Source organism: Cervus elaphus, chromosome 8 (assembly GCF_910594005.1).
Source record: "Cervus elaphus chromosome 8, mCerEla1.1, whole genome shotgun sequence".
NCBI lineage: Eukaryota > Metazoa > Chordata > Mammalia > Artiodactyla > Cervidae > Cervus > Cervus elaphus.
This window is the reverse complement of record NC_057822.1, coordinates 27,500,233-27,520,831: the sequence shown is the minus strand read 5'-3', so window position 1 is coordinate 27,520,831 and position 20,599 is coordinate 27,500,233. Positions and strand designations below refer to the sequence as shown.

At 57.7% G+C, this 20,599-nt stretch overlaps 1 protein-coding gene across 16 annotated transcripts in view; it reads left to right on the top strand.

The window, feature by feature from the left end:
- SPEG (striated muscle enriched protein kinase) overlaps window positions 1-20,599 on the top strand; it is a 60,761-nt gene that overhangs the window by 9,727 nt on the left and 30,435 nt on the right. For 3 of the 16 annotated variants that reach the window (XM_043909928.1, XM_043909944.1, XM_043909945.1), the window contains exons 2-8: window positions 2,239-2,328; window positions 2,411-2,747; window positions 5,553-6,853; window positions 8,885-9,028; window positions 9,432-9,614; window positions 19,615-19,790; window positions 20,023-20,111. In XM_043909928.1, coding sequence (XP_043765863.1) covers window positions 2,239-2,328; window positions 2,411-2,747; window positions 5,553-6,853; window positions 8,885-9,028; window positions 9,432-9,614; window positions 19,615-19,790; window positions 20,023-20,111 — 2,320 coding nt within the window. Of the gene's footprint in view, window positions 1-654; window positions 1,671-2,238; window positions 2,380-2,410; window positions 3,302-5,552; window positions 6,854-8,884; window positions 9,029-9,431; window positions 9,615-17,201; window positions 18,638-18,730; window positions 19,063-19,614; window positions 19,791-20,022; window positions 20,112-20,599 lie in introns of those variants that run through there. The other 13 variants (XM_043909936.1, XM_043909937.1, XM_043909940.1 and 10 more) reach the window with 13 other exon arrangements.

Below are 20,599 nucleotides of genomic sequence, written 5' to 3'. Positions count from 1 at the left end.
CTGGCTGGCTCTCCCCAGCCCCCCACTCCGGAGCCTTCCATCTTCCGGGGCTCCTGGAAGCAACGGCGCAGGGATCCGCGCTGAGCTCAGTGCATTCCACTAGCCCTGCCCTGTTCTCCGTGGACCCGGGCCGCCTTCTTGCTATCCTGAGGCTCACCGTCCTTTGGGGGACCTTGCCCTCTGCCCCCGCATCACCCTCCTGCCCTCTTGACACCTATCTCAGGTGTCTGTCCTTCCCCGCCTCCCCAGCAGGAATCTGTGTCCTTGTCCCTCCATCTCCCAGTCATCCAAGCATGCCCCCCCTCCCAATCTCTTCCTTCACATCAGTCATCCTCTCTATCTCCGGGAGTGTCTCTCAGGTCCCCAGTCCTCTGACCAGCGTTTGACCCTTAGTCCTACCTCCTTCCTCCCCAGCTCCTCCCCAGAGCCTCGCTGGAGCTCCAGCTGGGAGGGCTGACAAGCAAGGAAAACGGGAGATATTTATTCCCTTTAGGGGAAGCTGGCTGCCGGGGTCTTTTCCACTTCTCCTGCCCCCAGTGGCCCCTGGGCCGAGTTTCTGATTGATACAGAGGTTTGGACGAGAGGTATAGGGAGGTCAGAGCATCAGGAGTGAAGCCTTCCCCTCAACTCCTCGTTCTGGCTTTTCTCTTTCAGAAAACCGGCCACTCCCGCCGGGCCTTTGGCCGACTCACCCATGGTGCGTGGACCGTGAGCTGCCTGCTCTAGCCCGTGCACACTCCTCCTCTTGGTCCATGTCCCTTCATGAGGCACCCAGGCCTGAAGACGGCCCATGAGATACAGGACCTCCACATTCCCCCACCTACCTACCTACCTATCTACCTAACCACCTACCCACCCACCCAAGAAAGCCCCTTGCTGCTGAGAAAGGACCTAGCAAAAGGGATGGGGGTTAGCTGGCACACCCCGTCATGGGTCCCAGGCTTATTATTCTTCATCTGTGGGCCAGGTGGGGATGAGTTAAGTGCCATGCTTCTACAACCAGCACGTGGCTCCTGCTTGTCATGGCACTCAGGGAGAAACTGAGGCACAGAACCTGATAGAATCTGGGAAAGTTAAAAGAAACATGCCCAAGAAACTTTGCTCCCAGCATGACCGCATTTTTGAGGACGATTCAGCAGTAGCAGAGAGGGTTTGGGAAGAGGGTGCAGGTCACGTCATGATGCCGAACAGATGGAAAGGTTCTTTTGAGAGGTCGAAGCACAGTGCAGATATTGTACCAGAAGGTGGGCCTGACCCCTAATGGGGGGCCTGGGTCTGTGGCTGGGCTGAGTACAAGTGGGTGTATGTGTGTGTACGTGTGTGTGTGTGTGTGTGTGTGTGGCCAGTGGGAGCACCGGTGAAAGTGCAAAGGGTGCAGAATCACTGAGGTCATTGGAAGAATCCCCCAAAGATCTGGCTCCCCAGTGCTGGGCCCACTGGGGCCGGCAGGCAGGCAGCGAATGAGATGCTTTGCTCATCCCAGGTGTCTCCCTCCCCCGACCCCCATCCCCACAGGGCATCTTTGGGCACCGGGTACCCTGATGGCCCCTCTGTCCTGCCTACCCACCATGCCCTACCCCACAAACGCTCTTATAACAGTCTGTCCATGTCTCTCTCCTGCTGCTCCTATGGAAGCGAAGTTTTCCGCTCCTGCAGAAAGCAAAGTTACGGTAGGAAACTGGCTCCTGCCCTAGCCCTCCACTCCCCTGCTTCCCTGCCCGGCCCGGCCTCTCCTCACCCTGCCTCAGCTGCACCCTGATGTGTTCCGGCTGGTCTGGGGTGGAGGACAGGCTGGCCCTGCGGTTGGTCAAGTGCCCTGACAATACGACTCTGAGGTGACTCCCCTTTGTTCCTGGGTACCAGAACCCAGACTTTAGAGCCTTGGAACCTAGGATCTTGTTATTCGGGGGGCTGTGCGGGAACTTAAGTTATCACTGACGGAGAGGAGGGGGAGGGGCTACAGCCCTGCAGTCCATCAAGTGGCCGGGTGGGGGGACTGCAGGTAGCTTTGAGGGCACTACCACGGAGGCAGGGGTGAGGAGCCAGAGGACCGGCATGGGAGGGGTGACCCCGAGGCTCCCAGGATGGGCAACGGGGCGTTGGGAGCTAAAGGGGAGAAAAGATAGATGCTGGAAGTCCTTCTGGTGGCGACGCGGAGCCTGCTGCGGGGGAGGCAGGAGGGAAGAGTCGGAGTCAGGGGGAGGAGAGCCCTGCCCACACAGACCCCTTCTCCTCCAGACTCGGAGACGGGCGAGGATGACATCAGCGACGTGCAGGGGACCCAGCGCCTGGAGCTTCGGGATGACGGGGCCTTCAGCACCCCCACGGGTGAGCTCTCTGGGGTGCACACAGAGCCAGCAGGTGGCCTTCCCTCCAAAGGTGCCTGGCTTCACCGTGTTCCTCTCCCTAGGGGGCTCTGATACCCTGGTGGGCACCTCCCTGGACACACCCCCGACCTCCGTGACAGGCACCTCAGAGGAGCAAGTGAGCTGGTGGGGCAGCGGGCAGACGGTCCTGGAGCAGGAAGCGGGCAGCAGGGCTGGCACCCGCCGCCTCCCGGGCAGCCCAAGGCAAGCACAGGCAACCGGGGCCGGGCCACGGCACCTGGGGGTGGAGCCGCTGGTACGGGCGTCTCGAGCTAATCTGGTGGGCGCAAGCTGGGGGTCAGAGGATAGCCTTTCGGTGGCCAGTGACCTGTACGGCAGCGCATTCAGCCTGTACAGAGGACGGGCGCTCTCGATCCACGTGTAAGTAACGGCCTTACCTGGGCCCTTCACTATCCCACCTCACCATGCCGTCCCTCACTGCCCCTCACCGTCCGTCAGCGTCCACGCCCCACGTCCCCTGCACCATCCATCCCTCTGTGCACTTCTCCACCCCCCCATTGCTTCCTCTCCTGGCCCCAGCTGCCCACTCTGTCTTCCCACACAGCGCCATCCTCCTCCTGTTCCATCACCACCCACATGCTCCCGCTCCCACCTGTCCTGGCTCACTGTGTCATCTCCATGGTCTCGTGGACCCCTCTCTCCCTTCCTTATCTCCTGCAAGATTTCCACTCTCCCGGGGGCCCTCTCCCGCCTCACCCATTCAGGCTCCAGTTGTCCCCAGGATCCCCACTCCCCCCCCCCCCCAGGGGCCCCTCCGTGCCTGCTGTCTCAGCAGCTGCTGCCTTTTCATCTCTGCACATTCCTGTTCCCATGTGGGCCTTTTTCTGGGAGGAACGGAACCTTTCTGCACGGCAGCTCCCGGGAGAGCAGGAGGGAGCGAGCGACAGCACAACCAGGAGACAGAAGAGAGCGAGGTGGTCAGGGGGTTGTTGGGGCCAGGGGCCTGGGAGAGCAGGGGATGTGAAGTGTGTGGGCGGCAGGGGGCTGGGGCAGGGTGGGATGGAGATTGGGGGCTGGGGGGGCTAGGCTGGAGGCAGAGGGCTCGGAGTGATAGAGGTGGGGGCATGTGAGGACCCTATGTGGGAGACGCCTCAGGGTGGGGTTGAAGGTGGTCCTGGGAGGCCATGGTGAGGCGCCGAGGTGTTGGCAGTGAGGCGTTGGAGCCGGTTTTGGAGATGTGGGACTGGCAGATACAGAAGGGAGTGCTATGGTAGAAGAGGGGAGTGGCTGATGAGAGAGGTTATCAGGGGGCATTTGGGGAGCTGAGGGGGACCTGATTTGTGATGGGTATGGGTGTGTGGGGGGGAGGTACCACCATGGAGGAGAAATAAAGAGCCTGGTGGGGGGAGGCCTTTTTGCGGGTGGCTGAGGTGGCTGGTGGTAGGCAGGGAAGAGGTCTGGGGGCAGGTGCAGAGGAGGCGCCCTTGCTTTATCTGGCTGGCATTAACCAGGCGCTCCCATGCCCTGGACTTGCCTTTTCCTTCCCTGCCTTTCTTTGCCAGGCCCCAGCCGGAGCCTGGAGTTGCTATGGCAACTTCCGAGGAACCCATTTCCTTAGTGATGTCTGTGGTACACAGGCTGGCCTGGAGCTTGAAACTGCCAGCAAGAGATCTCCTCCGCTGTCCCCAATTTCTCTCCCTGCCTCACCCAGTTCCCACAGGCCATTCCTCAGGGCCTCTGCTGTCCCTCCCCCAGAGTAGACTCTGCCTCCCTGCAGGTGGCTGGTTGAGGTTTTTCTCCCTAGGGCACTCTAGATTGCATGCCCCCCACCCCCACCCCACACCCTGCTGGAGGTGAGGTTTGCTGTGTAGGTGGCTGATCCAGGTAGCCTGACACTCAGGCACCGGAGAATTTATGCTCATGGCCAATACCATACTATTTCTTCCCTCTCTGTGCCCCCAGAATCCTAGACATTTTGGAGGGAACAAGGGCTTAGAAGCCAGACCACTGGGGTTTCAATCTAGCACCAACTATTTCCTAGCTGTGTTACCTTGGTAAGGCACCTCACCTCTCTAAACCTCAGTTTCTTCATCTGTAAATGGAGATAATAACAGTCCTTGTCGCAAAGGATTGTTGTGAGGATTAAATGACTCAATGCATTTTAAGCATTCAGTACATGCCTGACACACAATAAGTACTCAATGAGCCATTTCATAAGTTTTTATTAAGCTCTCTCTAATGTGTTAGGTAGGACGCTAATATCTCCAATTCCTTTTCTTGCTAATCTCTATGTTTAGTGTGCCCCCAAGAGTCCAGATGGGGGAAACTGAGGCCCAGCTCTTGGGCATCAAAGTTCTGGAGGTGAAAGGGGCAGTCTGGGGCTGCCCAGCTCCTTCCTTCCTCCTCTTCTCCCACACCCACTGTTCAGGCCCACGCAGTAGTTATTTTGGAGCTGAGTTATTCCTGAGCATACCCCTTTGGGGAGCTTCTGTGTTTCTCAGGGGGTGGTTTCCAAGGACTCGAGGTAACTTTCCCAGGGGCAGGACAAAGTCAAAGGCCTTGTACCGGGGGCAGATTGATCAAAGGGCAAGGGAACCTGGGTGCCCTCGTCTCCAACTCCAGGGACCTCAGCTGTCACCTGCTGTCAGCAGTGGTGGGGGCTCAGGTCTGAGGAGGTGCTAGGCAATCCCGGGGATGAGGGCACTGCTCCTGGAAGGCATGTGTCTGTTCTTCCTGGGGCACAGTGAAGGGGTATGCCCAGCTGAGGAAGGGCAGGGCTGTGGGGGCCAGCTGGGGGCAGGAATGAGTGGGAGGCTGAATTCCTGAGAGGGCCCCGCCCTATCCCACCCTTCCGCCTTCCCTGCCCACTTCATCTTTTGGGTCTTCAGCCTCATCCTTTTATTTCCCCCCACCACTCAGTTTCTGTTTCTGCTCTTTCCCAGCTTCTGGGGCGGGGGAGAGGGGGCTGGCCAGAGCCCCTGGGACTGAGTCTGTTCCTGGACCCAGCCACCAGCCCAATCTTCCGGGGCCAGAGCCGCCAGCCTCTCCCCAGCACCTGCTCTGGCTGTGCCTTCCTCTGGGGGGGGGGGGGGGGCGGGGGAGGGGCTGGCCGATGTCACCCCCAAGCCTTTCCAGCATGCCCACCGCCCGATTCCTGTCACGACCCGAAGGTCTAGGAGGGAAGGCCCCCTGAATCTCCTGCCCCTCTTCGTCTTGGTCCCGCAGCAGTGTCCCTCAGAGCGGACCGCACAAGGAGGAGCCTGACCTTCAGCCTCAGCCCGCCAGCGAAGCCCCCCGTCGCCCAGCCCTGCCGCCCCCCTCCAAATCCGCGCTGCTGCCCCCACCGTCCCCTCGGGTGGGTAAGCGGCCCCCGCCGGGACCCGGCGGCCAGCCCCTGACCACCCCCACGCCGCCCCACCGGCGCTCTCGGGAGCCGGTGCCGCCCGAGGACGCCACCGCCGAAGAGAAGCGAGGGAAAAAGTCCAAGTCATCCGGGCCCTCGCTAGCGGGCACGGCGGAGTCCCGGCCCCAGACGCCCCTGAGCGAGGCCTCGGGCCGCCAGTCGGCGCTGGGGCGCTCCCCGAGGCTGGTGCGCGCTGGCTCCCGCATCCTGGACAAGCTGCAGTTCTTCGAGGAGCGCCGGCGCAGCCTGGAGCGCAGCGACTCGCCGCCGGCGCCCCTGCGGCCCTGGGTGCCCCTGCGCAAGGCCCGTTCCCTGGAGCAGCCCAAGTCCGAGGGCGGCGGGCCGTGGGGCACGCCCGGGGCCTCGCAGGAGGAGCTGCGGGCGCCGGCGGGCAGCGTGGCCGAGCGCCGCCGCCTATTCCAGCAGAAGGCGGCCTCGCTGGACGAGCGCACGCGTCAGCGCAGCCCGGCGTCCGACCTCGAGCTGCGCTTCGCCCAGGAGCTGGGCCGCATCCGCCGCTCCACGTCGCGGGAGGAGCTGGTGCGTTCTCACGAGTCCCTGCGCGCCACGCTGCAGCGCGCCCCGTCCCCCCGAGAGCCCGGCGAGCCGCCGCTCTTCTCCCAGCCCTCCACCCCCAAGACCCCGCGGGCCTTGAGCCCCGCCGCCGCCCAGCCGCCCCCTGCGAGCGTCGCGGAAAAGCCTGGGGATGAGCCAGGGAGGCCCCGGGGCCGCGGGCCAGCGGGCAGGACTGAGCCGGGGGAAGGCCCGCAGCAGGAGGTTAGGCGCCGGGACCAGTTCCCGCTGACCCGGAGCAGAGCCATCCAGGAGTGCCGGAGCCCGGTGCCACCCCCCACCTCCGAGCCCCCCGAGACCAGGACGAAAGCTCCCCCGGGTCGGAAGCGGGAGCCCCCGCCGCAGGCCGTGCGCTTCCTGCCCTGGGCCACGCCGGGCCAGGAGGGCGCTGCTGTACCCCAGACCTTGGAGAAGAACAGGGCGGGGCCCGAGGCCGAGAAGAGGCTGCGCAGAGGGCCGGAGGAGGACGGTCCTTGGGGGGCCTGGGACCGCCGAGGGGCCCGCAGCCAGGGCAGAGGTCGCCGGGCCCGGCCCACCTCGCCTGAGCTCGGTAAGGCTTCGGGGAGGGTAGAGAAGGTGCTGACTGAGACCTGGGTGGGAGCATGTCTGGAAAGAGCGAGACTGCTAGGCAGTTGCGAGGGTGTGGTTTCAGAAGAAAGGCATGGTCCCAGGTTCCAGTTTGAGTGAAAGATTGTTGAAGGCCCCTTGTGTATGACCTGTCCGATGGTGAGAGTGAAGAATGTTTTGATGGAGGCTGGGCGGAGCCGAGATGTGGGCAGAGATCCCATGCCCCATGCCTTCTATAATGTTTCTTGGGTCCAGTGGCCTGCTGAGCTGTTGGTTCAAGGATCTAATGGTGGGGGGAAACCCTCCACACCCCCACTGGTCTGTGGGGGAAGAGACCAAAGTCCATCTCGGTAAATAATTGGTCGTGTCCCTCTTACTGTTGAGCTTAGGGCCAGCCAGCTCTCAGTATTAATCTTCTCCTCCCCACAAATCACCTGACCCATCAGGGCTACTAAGATCTCACCCAGCCTCCCTTCTAGCCTCATCTCTCCTATCTTTTGAGTCCCTGCGTGGCTGAGCTGACTGTGATCACATGCCAACCAGTGTGTTGTCTCACACTCCTGTGGATGGTGGCCAGTACCCCAAATGCCTCTGCCCCTAACTCTGCTCAACTGAACATCAACTTGGGGCCACTTCTGGTGCAAGACTGCGGAAGCCATCCTCAGCTCACTCCTGCCTCTGCTGTTTTCCTAGGCCAGATAATGTCTACCCTTTGCACTTAAGACACATTGTCGGTGTCTCTTTTCAGTGCACTTATCTCCCCCCTTTTTTTCATCACATTATTCTTCATTTTCATATTATTGTCTCAAAACCTTTACAGATGATTAAGCACCTGTTCATCGTTCTGTTAGCCACGTTATTGCGTGTCCACAGCCGTGTTCCAGGCGTTGTGTGAACTGGGTGTGTTACTTTATTTTAATCTACATGCCAGTTCTCTAGGATGTTGGGTGTTATTTTTCAGCTCCATTTTACAGATAAAACTGAGGCACAGAGATTATCTAATTTGTCCAAGGTTTTGTAGCTAGAAAAGAGCATAACTGAGATCTTCATGGCTCTTTTGGCTGCAGACACTGTGTGTTGTCTAGCTCGTGTATTGTGTTAAGTCACTTTAGTCATGTCCGACTCTTTGCGACCCCATGTACTGTAGCCTGCCCAGGCTTCTCTGTCCATGGGATTTTCCAGCAAGAATACTGGAGTGGGTTGCCATTTTCTTCTCCAGGGAATCTTCCCAACCCAGGGATTGAACCGGCGTCTTTTGGTTCTCCTGCATTAGCAGGCGGGTTCTTTATCACTATCGCCATCTGGGAAGCCCGTTATCTAGCTTATAGGATGTCAGAATTAGAAGATACCCAGAGAGAGTCACGACCGTGGAGTTTTATGGTCTCTTCGTGTGTTCGAGCTTCCTGTAAGCAGGGACTGCCTCTTATTTCCTGCTGTGTCCCTGGTACCCATACAGAGTAAGCAGTGAGTGCAGTCTTACAGTTTGGTGAATGGACAGTCAAAGCTGACCTTCATGAGGCCTCTCCTGGCTACCGGAAGCACCTGCTGCTCCCATTTTTAATCCAGTGGCTTCATTAGTTTGACAGTTTACCCCACATTGCCCTGTCACACTAGCATTGCTTAGGTCTTGGGTTGCTATTGGCTTGTTCTCTGTGTGGAAGCTTATGAAGTCATGTGCCCCTCAAAGCACCTTGCACAGGGCCTGATCTACGATTGTTGATGACTGATTTGTGTAAAGACACACACGGCACAGTTCCTGTCGTCCTCCAGAAACCGGCCCCCTAACTGTGGCTAAAATTAAGTAGCCAAACCGCCATAGAGTCTCGCCGCCCTGTTCTGTTTGAGAACTCCCTTCTGTTTTCCTTTCTCCCCTGCCTCAGGAGGTTCGGGAGAGAGACCCTTTGCTCTCCAGCCCTTGCCTTCCAGAAGGCCCTCTCTCTGGGTTTGCCCCCTCTCCCCTGAGTCATCCCCACAGGGACGTGTCCCCTCACCCTCTCGCCCACGTGTCCGGCAGAGTCTTCGGATGACTCCTACGTGTCTGCTGGAGAAGAGCCCCTGGAGGCCCCCGTGTTTGAGATCCCCCTGCAAGATGCAGCGGTGGCCCCGGGGGTGGACGTGCTGCTCAAGTGTATTGTCACCGCCAACCCCCCGCCCCAAGGTGAGCGCTAGGCCTGGGCTCAGGTTAAGACTGAGAGAAGGAGGGGAGACTCCCCCGTCCCTGCCTCCCACCCCAGTCCTTGGGGGGAGGGGGTACGGGGGCCAGATGGGGAGATCATCCATTCCATGGGGCTGGCTGGACTACTGTGTCTCGTGTGTGTGTGTGTGTGTGTGTGCTGGACTACTGTGTCTCGTGTGTGTGTGTGTGTGTGTTAGGGGGTCACAGTCCCTGGAGAGAGGGGAAGGTGGGCCTGGATTTTTGTGACTGAGGGGCCAGTCCTCGGGATTCCCTGGGGTGGGGAGAGGAGTGCTGTGGGCCCTGTGTGGGGTGGGGTGGGGGGAGATTGGCCCCAGTGGGCCCCTGTGGGCAAGGACAACCTGGTCACCCCGCTGCTTCCCCACAGTGTCCTGGCAGAAGGATGGGTCCCCGCTGCGCAGTGATGGCCGCCTTCTCATCCGGGCAGAAGGCGAGCGGCATACCCTGCTGCTCCGGGAGGCCCGGGCCGCCGATGCCGGGAGCTATGCAGCCACTGCCACCAACGAGCTGGGCCAGGCCCGCTGTGCTGCCACGCTGGCCGTGAGACCTGGTAGGGAGCCCGCGGGCCCCGGGGCTGGGCGGGGTGAGCAGTGACCCTTCCCACTCCTAGCCTGGTGCTTGGGCTCTCAACCAGTGTGCATTCTAGTCCATTCTCCTGTGTTGGCTGCTCTAGTGGAAGCATTTTAAATGGCCCTGGCCCCAAGGCAGTGGCCAAATTCCCAAGGCACATGCCAGAGAGGCCAGTTCATGAAGTCACTGAAGTGTGTCTTTCGACATCCTCTAAATGCCCTCCTCCCATGGCGTGTCCCTGAACTGGGTTCTGTGGGGAAAGCAAATTATCCTTGAGTCTCAGAGATAAAGAATCTCCCAGCTCAAAGGGTTTAAAAGCCATCAGGAGTCTTCTGAGGTCATTTCCTTTCTAGAATGGCCACCCTGATTCCCACCTCCTGTAAAAACAGATGCTTTTAAGTGCCACAGCCTTCCTCTGCTCCCTTGCTCCTTCAGTTGAACCCAGAGCCCAAAAGAAGATGCATCTGAGAGTACCTCTTGGGACGTAGCTGAGGCTGCCTCATTTTCTATTTTTATGAAAGTCCTTTCTTGGTGTCAGACTACTTCCTTTGGATTTGAGCCCGGTTTCTTTCAGGTTGAGGAGTGGTGTCGGTGTGCATGGCCAGTTCAAGTCATTCAGGTTGCTGGGCTGACAGAGTGCTGGCCCTGGGCAGTGGGGGGGTGGGGTGGGGTGGGGAGATGAGAGAGGGTAGGGAGTGTTTCAAAAGGAAAAGTCGCACATGGACTGTAGCCTACCAGGCTCCTCCATCAGTGGGATTTTCTAGGCAAGAATACTGGAGTGGGTTGCCATTTCCTTCTCCAGGAGATCTTCCTGACCCAGGGATTGAATCTGAGTCTCCTGCATTGTAGGCAGACACTGTACCATCTGAGCCAGCAGGGAAGTTCATTAAGGAGATTACCACTGGGTAATCAACCTAGTGGACCTGGGATAGAGGACAGTGCAGGGTAGATGAACCTGGTCCCTAGACTGGCCAAGCGGTCTCTTGGTGTTCTGAGAGCCTGGACTGAGAGACATCAGAGCCCTGAAGGAGCCTGGGAATTAGACGGGTCGGGGGAGGGGCTGGGCGTGCCTGGACGGGGAGTAGTACGCCTTGTTCTGTCCTTCACTTTCACTCAGTTCTGCCAGAGACAAGATTACAGAGCCCATTTTGCTGTGGTCCTGGGTCCTCAGCACCTTCACGATTAGAGAGATTAGGGAGTTCTTGGCGGTGTCTGACCTGCGTCCCAGTCCTGCATTAGGTCCTTTGGGTGGCACCTGTCTGGCTTTGCAGGCCTGCAGGCCTGCCTCTTCCTTAGCTCACATCCCCCTCCCAGGAGCCCACGTGTTAGGTATTCTCCTGCTGCTCACCCCTCCCACCACGCTGAATCATACCCATCCCTCCACTGCATGCTTCCATCCTTCCATCACCTCCGGGATCTGGCTTCTGACTCAGCTCCCTGCTCCCCTTAGGGGGCCCAGGCCTGGCTCCAGGACTCCGGTCAATACCTGGCTTGGGCTGAGATTTGGCCGAGGGTTGTTTGTGCGTGGTGGGGGGGGGGTGGGGGTGCGGTTTGCCCCAATACTGGCTCAGGGCCATTTGAAAGCCTTTTAAGGTTGGGAAGGAGGCTTGGGGTAACTGTCAGCACTTGACTGGGAGTTCTGCGTTCACCACACTGAACCTCCCTGTACTTTAGTTTCCTTGTTTGTAAACCAGAGATAATTATACCAGCCTCACGAACGAAAGCAAATGTGTGAATGAGCTTTATGAACTGTAAAGCTGTAGACAAATGTTAGTTGTTAGCATTATTAAGGGGTGACGTTGAGCACAGGAACATGGGTTTCCAGAAGGCTCCCAGGAAACTGCCTCTTCCTTTTCTGCCCTTCCTTCAGCCTATCTGTGCCTTGGGGACTCCTTCCCTGCCCTCCCCAGGCCTGCAGCCCACAGCCCCTCTGTATTTCCCAGTCCCTGGGTCTTCAGCCTGCCACAGCATCTCTGTGTCTCCTCCAGCCTGGGGAGCCAGAAGGCTTCATCACATTAGTCAGCTGCACCAGACACTGGCCAAGGAGCAGTTCCCATAAGCCAGGCCGGCTGGAGGGCCCCCAGGCTTGAGGGACAAGCACGTGAGTCTAGACGTGGCTGTCGTGGAGAAAGCAGATTTTCTTACCCTACAAGGCGCTGTTTGGTCCAGAGCAGCTGGACAGGGGCCAGTGGACCTAGAGAGCAGCAGGGATGGGCGGAACCTGTGGGTGGCACAGACATTTGGCAAAGGAGGGGGTCCCAGGCCTTGAGTCTGTGGGGATGGAGGGGGTGGGGCAAGGGTAGGGTGTCAGGCAGTGTGGGAGTGGGTTGAGGGAGGGAAGGTAGGGTGTCTTGTAGGAAGAGGCCTCTCGGAACCACCTTCCTTTTTCTTGCTTCTTTTTGCTCCCCCTTGGTCACCAGGGATGGCTGCCCAGTGCCCTCTTGGGGATCCCCCCCTCCAACAGGACAAACTTTTGAGATCCAACAGATCTCAGTTCCTGGCTGGGAACTTCGGGATGGGATAACTGAAGAACAGAGTTCCCTGGGTGCTGGATTTGCAGGGCAGAGCCTGCCCTCGCTGCCTCTGCAGCCCCACCCCAGCCCTGGTTCCCTCCCCAACCGCCCTACCCCACTGGATAACTCTGTGGAGACCCAATCATGCTCCCAAGGGGTGTGTGTTGGGGGTGGGGGGCGAGTGGTGGGGGTGTGTGGGAGGTGTGCCTGACTGAAGCTAAGCATTCTCAATGCTGCCCGCATCCATCAAACACGCATTTACTGAGCACCAACTGGGTGCCAAGTACTTCATGTCTCTGAGCAGTTTCTTGTGTTTGGAGAGTGCCAGATACTTTTTTCCAAACTTTCACATTTCTCCCTTCACTTAAGCTGCATCCCACCACATATACCCCTTGGAGAGGGACATCTCAGGGAGTAACATTGCCGCTTTATAGACGGGATGATGAAAGGGTAAAGTGACAGAGTTAGCACAAGGGCAGCAGCCTTTATTGAGCATCTGTAATCTGCTTCAGAATGTTAGAAACAACAGGTGATTTAGAGCAATGGAAATACTCACCCATGAAACAAATAAACTTAGCATGGATGGCAGAATAAGGTAACATATTATTGTTGTTCAGTTAGTGAGTTGTAGCCAACTGTTTGCAACCCCATAGACTGCAGCATGCCAGGCTTCCCTGTCCTTCCCTGTCTCCTGGAGTTTGTTCAAACTCACGTCCATTGAGTCGATGATGCCATGCAACCATCTCATCCTCTGTCACCCACTTCTCCTCCTGCCCTCAGTCTTTCCCACCATCAGGGTCTTTTCCAGTGAGTCGGCTCTTTGAATCAGGTGGCCAAAGAACTGGAGCTTCAGCTTCAGCATCAGTCCTTCCAATGAATATTCAGGGTTGATTTCCTTTAGGATTGACTGGTTGGATCTCCTTGCTGTGCAAGGGACTCTTCGAGTCTTCTCAAGCACCACAGTTTGAAAGCATCAATTCTTCGGTGCTCAGCCTTGTTTATGGTCCAACTCTCACATCCATACATGACTACTGGAAAAACCATAGCTTTGACTATACAGACCTTTGTCAGCAAAGTGATGTCTCTGCTTTTTATGTGTACCAGGTGTTGATTAGGTTCTCACATGTAATCCCACCCTGGGAGGTAGGCTTTATTACTATGCCCCTGTCATTGTTGTTGTTCAGTTGCCTAGTCATGTCTGACTCTTTCCGACCCCATGGACTGCAGCACGCCAGGCCTTTCTGTCTCTCACCATCTCCCAGAGTTTGCCCAAGTTCATGTCCATTGCATTGGTGATGCCATCCAGCCATCTCATCCTCTGACGCCCTCTTCTCCTTCTGCCCGCAGTCTTTCCCAGCATCAGGGACTTTTCCAGTGAGTCAGCTGTTCACATTAAATGACCAAAATAATGGAGTTTCAACTTCAGCATCAGTCCTTTGAATGAGTGCAGGGTTGAGTTCTCGTAAGACTGACTGATTAGATCTCCTTGCTGTCCAAGGGACCCTCAGGAGTCTTCTCCAGGACCATAGTTCGAAGGCATCTGTTCTGCTTTCCGCCTTCTTTACGGTCCAACTCTCAACATGAGTTGGGAAGACCATGGCCTTGACTATATATGGACCTTTGTCAGCAGAGTAATGTCTCTGCTTTTCAGCACACTGTCTCAGTTTGTCATGACCATGTTACAGATGAGGAAACAGAGACTTGGGAAGCCTTAGCAAATTGCTCCAGAGCATCACTGATCATAGAACTTCCTGTGATGATAGAAACGTTCTTACTTGCTCTAATAATGTAGCCACTAACTATAGGTGGCTGTTGAGGACATGAAAGGTGGCCAGTGTGACCGAAGAGCTGACTTTTTTGTTTTATTTCATGTTAGTTAAAGTGAACTGAAATTGTCTCAGCCAGCGGGTGGCTACCCTGTTGGGTGCTCAGCTCTAGGAGCGGAGGCCAGATCATGATTTGAAGCTCTGTCCCTGGGTCTCCCAAGTTTGTCCTCCTAATCACTGCACTGTACCATCCCCACTTCTGCTACCCTAAAGGGGTCAAGGCTCGAAGCACAAGGTTAAAATTGTGCTCTGGAGCTCCTAGGGCGGGGGGCAGAGACTGTCCATGCCCGCTGTGGGTTGGTCAGCCTGGGGGAGGGCCTCTGTCCTTCCTCTCTGAGTCCCCACCTTCCCCATCGCTATGATGCTGCTTTGTTTCCCTGCGTACCTGGTGGCTGTACTCAGCTCTCCCCCACTGCAGGCTCTGGTCAGGAGGAGGGGAGACACGGGGGATTCATGCACCCAGGCCTCCATCCAGCTGCCTTCAGCCCTCCCCTCAAACACAGGTCTTCTATATTTGAGTCTAGGGTTCTAGCATTTTTCAGCTGAGACCTTGGCTCTAGCTAGCCACGTGTTCTTGTCTACAAAGCAAGGGTCACTTTGTAACTCCTGGGCTACTTTCCTTGGCAAGATTTGTGAGGCTCTGTGGGGCTAATGATTAGGCTAAGGACATTTGGGCCAGAGGATAAGGCTTAACAAAGCTCATTCTGGTCCCACTAATAGGACCAACACTATCATAATAGGGAAGAAGTGGTTTATTGGAGGTCATGAGTGTAAAAGGAAAGGAAGAAGAAATCATGGCACCAACATCCACACCCGCCCCCCCCCCCTCCCCCCCGCTTCTTCTGGCCTCTGGTCTTGGCCTGTTGCTGCAGAATCACAGGTTTTTCCTTGGGAAGGCAGCAGCTGCCCATGGATGGGACCTTGAAGTGCCACACAGCCCTTTTGTCCATCTTTGCTGGCGGTTTGGACAGCATCTAAGCAAGCAGTATGGTCCCTTGACCTGACTCAGCCCACCCCCACACTGCTCTACCAGAAGCAGGTTGGCCCACAAAAGCTGCTATCGCAGAGTGGGACTCATCACACACAGCTGGCAGAAGAATGAGGGGGTGTCCAGTGGTTAGGACTTCGTGCTTTCACCACTGAAGGCCCTGGGTTCGATCCCTGGTCGGAGAACTAAGATCTCACAAGCCATGCGGTGTGGCCAAAAAAGAAAAAAAAAGAATGGGGACCTCATCCACCATTAGAGCCAATTTATCTAAACGTGCGGCAGCCCCAGGTAGGGAGTTAACCGCTTCCATGGCTAGGTCAGGCCGACCACGTGAAATTCTCTCCACTCCCAGGTCCATTTTAAGCCAAAACAGAAACACTCTCAGCACAGCCCTTCTCCTTCTCTAAGGGGGGACACTTCCTGGCAGCGCCTGTGGACGCTGCCGGCTGCAGGCCAGCCTGTGCCCTCCCTCCCCTCACTTCCACGGCAGGGTTACCCAGCAGACACTTAGAGGAATCGCCTCTAGAGGACCTCCCGAGACAGTGCGTGTGAAGAGCGGGCTGTGAACAACCCGACCACATATGTCAGTGCTGTGAGCCTCCGGCACCTTACCCCTTCCTCAGGCACCTCCCAGAGGTCCCGTTTGCCCTCAGAGTGAAGGCCGCACCCCTGAAGCAGACCTTGACCACCTGGGCCTGAGCATGACCCCGCGATGGCCAGAGACACTGACACTGTCACGTCCCACTTCTTTCTTCTTTACCTAGTTTTGAGCCAGAAGGATGAGCTACAGCTCACTGCACACGCTTTCTGCCTTTGAGCATTTGCTCAGCTGGTTTCCTCTGCCAGGAATGCTTTTCCCTACTTAAACCAAACTATGAATTCTAATAACCACCCTTCCATCAGTTCTCCCTTCTTCCCTGAGCCGCAAGTAACATCCTGTTCTCTGTATTCATCTGGCCCTTATCAGTAAGCCCCACTCTTGCCACCTTATTCATGCTTGCTGTTATAGTCGTGTGTGTATCTGGTTTGTCATCTCAACCAGCTGGAAGTTTCCTGAGGACACCACTCTTGTCTTCACCCCTGCCAGCCCTTCCAGTCATACCTGGAGGCCCTCCTGGACAGCCAGGGCTGGAGTGGTAGAAGTGGCAGTGAGGGTAGAAGCTTTCACAAACCCCTGGAAAAGCCTAGGTCACATGCAGAGGCTTGGTGGGATGCGAATCTGCCAAGGGTAATGAGGATCTGCCTGAGAGTGGAGGTTGGGATGGCAGTAGAGACCATGGAATAGTGGTCCCCCAGGTGTGGACCCCAGACCGGGAGCATCAGTATCAGCTTGGGGATGTGTTAGAGATGGAGATAACAGCCCCAGCCAGACATACAGCATTAGAAACTCGGGGGCTGGGGCCCAGCGAACTGCAGTTTAAGGAGCTCTCCACACAATTCTGGTGCCAGGTGAACTCTGAGAAGCACCACCGTGAGTCAGGGGCCTTGTGCCAGGTGAGAGGCCAGTGAAGCCAGTCCTCCAAGGTTTGGAGCTTGGCCTTGAAGTTTGTTGGCCGGCTGAGGTGGGACTCAGTGATCTCACTTCTTCAGGTTGTCCTCGTCTGCTGAGGGTCCTGGGGTCCCTAAATGTTTCTATGCATAAGAATCTCCCTGGGGACGTGCCATTTAAAAAAATTTCTCCTGTTTCAGGAAATCTTAATTCTTCAGGTCAGAAATCTATAGTTTAAATAGGCTGTCAGGTGGTCCTGATATGGGTGGTTCAGGACCACTTTGAGAAGCCCTGATATAGAGGCTTTTCATGTAGGTGGCTGTGACTGTATCTATACCAGCGACACCTCTGGGGATGTTGAGATGCACTGGTCTTAAGAGAGAGAGCTCCCCGAATTGTGGGCTTCCTAATTCCCAACCCAGGAATCGAACCGGGGCCTCCTGAGTTGCAGGCAAATTCTTTACCAGCTAAGCTACCCAGGAAGCCGCTAAGGGACTTGAAAGTGAAAGTCGCTCAGTCATGTCCAACTCTTTGCGACCCCATGGATTATAGAGTCCATGGAATTCTCTAGGCCAGAATACTGGAGTGGGTAGCCTTTCCCTTCTCCAGGGGATCTTCCCAACCCAGGGATCGAACCCAGGTCTCCCACATTGCAGGCAGATTCTTTACCAGCTGAGCCACGAGGGAAGCCCAAGAATACTGGAGTGGGTAGCCTACCCCTTCTGCAGCGGATCATCCCGGCCCAGAAATCGAACCGGAATCTCCTGCATTGCAGGTTGATTCCTGAATCATGCCCCAGGTGCTATTCCCCCAGCCACCACCAGGGGTCCCAGGCTCCCTGCAAACCCTGCTGGTCATGCTCTAATCTCTGCAAGACGTCTCTCTTTGGGCACTTGAGCTGCCTCAGTGCTGTCCAACCTGCCGGTGACCCCAGAGGTCACCAGACTCCACGGAGGGGAGGGGGACGTCTGCCTCCGGGGCCTAGGCCTGTGATCTCGGCATCAACTAGTGGTCAAACCCTGAGCAGATGCTCATCAAGTGCCGTCCTGACTTCCCTCTGCACCTCCATGTCAGGACAGCCAACCTGAATGGTGGGCCCTCCCCCCTTCTTCACTGGCAGTGCTGGGAAACACAGGTCATAGCTTGGGAATGTGGCCGCGGGGCGGGGGGTGATTGCAGGCGGGAGAACACCATGTGACCTCTCCTCAACAGCTCCCCTGCTCTGCTGCTCTGTCTCCAAGCCCCATGCCCATCCAAGTGCAGACGGGTGCTAGTGGTGGGGGGTCACTGTGGGCAGCGGCCTCTGTCCTCCTGACCTGTTGGCTCTGGTGGGCAGAGAGGATGAGGGATGTCGCTGACCCGTCCCTGGTAGAGCCTGTAGAGGAGGGGGCTGGGTGCAAGGCTCAGGAACCCACGGTCGCTGCGGGGCCACACCTGCTGTGACAGGACTGGGGAGGCAGAGGGGGGACTCCGGTCCCCTCAAGTAGAAGTCAAGGGTCCCGACAGCTCTCATCCTCAGCACCAGGGAGGACTGGGTATGGCCCAGCTCTAGCAGTTGAGGCTTGGTGGTGTGGATTCCAGCGTCAGGGAGCTTGGCCATTTGGTCAGGGAAAAGGGCATCATAGGGGCCGTTTGCTGTCAATACCTCCTGTGGTGGACACTGCAAGACAGATGGGTCAGTGCAGGTGTCTTGACTGCTGCAGCCAACTGTCACTATCATCTTCCGCTGGGGACTGAGTGCCCCCCCACCCTTTGAGCCGAGACACTGTTAAGGGGGCTTCTTGTTTGTCAGGGTCCAGAAGTCGTAGGGAGAGAAAAGGCAGATCCCGCCGCTTGGGAATGAGCAGGGTGGCTAAATAGGGAGGCTGCTCTGCCCCTCCCCTCTCCTCCCCCTCCGCTCCAGGGCCCAGGCACCACCTCCCCCGGCCAGCTGCCTGCCTGCCACCCAGCCTGTCCCGGCCAGGCCAGCCCCTACCTCCTCCTTCCCCCTCCCCAGGCTCCTTCCCCTCCCCCCGGACCTCGTGCAGAGCCTCAGCAGAGTGAGTGGGGCTGGGCAGGCTGGGCTCCGGCTCCCTGGGGAGCTGGAGGGGTAGGCAGTGGGCAGTGGGCAGGCTGCAGGAGGCCTGGTGCCAGGACAGAGCCTTCAGGACAAGTGCCGGCTGGGGTCCGTGTGCAGAGTCTCGTGGGGTAAGTTGGGGTGCAAGCCCTGCCCCTGGGCGAAGCCAAAGGGGCTTGGGGTGGGGGACCAGGAGGAGGGGCCAGGGGGCTGTGGCAGATTCATGTCTGTATTTGGCAGTCGGATTGGAGCCAGCTCAGTGAGGCTGGGCCCTTAGCCAGTTGCAGGGGAGGGCGTCAGGGCCCTGGGGACACCCCTCTCCCAAAGCAGTGCTGGCGCCCCCTCCTCTTCCCCTGAGCCGCCCTTCTCTGTGGATGACTCAAAACTCTGCCTTCCCAGCCTCTGAGAGTTTAGGGGTTTGTGCTCCAGGGCTGGGGCCAACAGGTGCCCCTGGGGTATCTGGGGCAGGAAGCTGAGAAGGGAGTGGGGGAAGGGCTGGCTGGACAGTGCCGCCTCATGGGCCCTGGCACTGAGGTCAGGATGGGGCTTGTCCGAGGTGTGTGTTCCTCTGCACCAGGCCCAGCTCACCCGAGAAACGGGTGTCCTGATTGTACCACTCTGGGGTCCAGAGACATGAACCACCTGCACTGGGGCCTGCAGTTGGGTGCTGGGAATGCGGGTTCCCTGCTCCGGGGGAATCCCAAGTCTCCCACAGGGTCCGGGAACGGCCCCTCTGGGGCCCGAACTCTTTGCCCCAGGCCATTCCCTATGGTTGCCCCACTCACGAGGATCAGCAGGGTCAGGGCTGGGAGTGTCTGGCAGATCACGAGTCCAGGGCTCTGGGACAGGAAACACCTGGGCAAGGTCACACAGCGAGTGAGTAGGAGCCCCGGGATGTGAAGTCAGGGCAGGGCTGGCCTACGGAGCTTCCTTGGCTCCTGGGCCTTTACAGAGCTACTGCAGCTCCTGGACTCTGTGACTTTGCAGACCTTATCAGGTTCTTGACCCCAGACTATTCCACCAGCTATCTCAGTCTCCCTGCCCACACCCACCCCTTCTCCCAGACATCTCTCTCTATGCCACTGTTTCTCCTCTGTCTCTTCTCCAGGTGGGTCTACATCTCCTTTCAGCAGTCCTATCACCTCTGACGAGGAGTATCTGAGCCCCCCAGAGGAGTTCCCAGAACCTGGGGAGACCTGGCCCCGAGCCACCACCATGAAGCTCAGTCCCGGCCAGAATCGCCGTTCCTCGGACACCGGCTCCAGGGCGCCCCCTACCTTCAAGGTCAGACCCCCTAAGGCCAGCCCCCAGCTCCCTGTTCCTTTGTGTGGCCCTTTGTTCTTGGAACCACACCAGGCTCCAGCAAGGCCTGGGGCTTTTTGTCCCATCAACCCTTCTTATCCAGAGTTGGCCTCTGTCAGACTGGTGTGGAAAAGACCTCTGACCCAGGGTTCCCCCCGCCGCTAGGAGCCAAAGCTGGGCCCTGTCCCATTTGACACCTCGGGGTCCCCTGCAGGTCTCACTTATGGACCAGTCAGTAAGGGAAGGCCAAGATGTCACCATGAGCATCCGTGTGCTGGGAGAGCCCAAGCCGGTGGTCTCCTGGTGAGTAGCAGCCCCTGACTACCATCTTCCAGCTTTGCTCACTCCGGGCTGGGCCCTGTGAAGCCTGGCTTAGGGTGGGGGTGCAGTGAACCCTTTGTGGACCTCAGTCTGTCTGAAGGGGCATCATCCCAGGCACAGTGGGATCCCAGGCTATGTGCACCGTGGCCCCACCCCTGCCCTGGTGTTCACACTCACTCAGGGCTTCCCCTCTGCGAGGGGTTTGGGTAACAGATGGTCTCCTGTCTGCCTGCTTGGCATGAATGACCAGGTGTCCTCTCACTCCTGAAGAAGCCTCCCAACTTCCATCCCAACCTCAGCCCTGTGGTTGACAATAGGGTGATTTTCTGAGGCCTGTGCCCAGCCCTGCACTGGGCCCACACTTAATAATTTGTTTCTGAGCTGTCAGCACCCAGAGTTAAACCTCGGCCTTAGCTGCAGGTCTCATCCCAGGTGCCATTTGATGACTCATTTGATTTAGCTTTCTATTG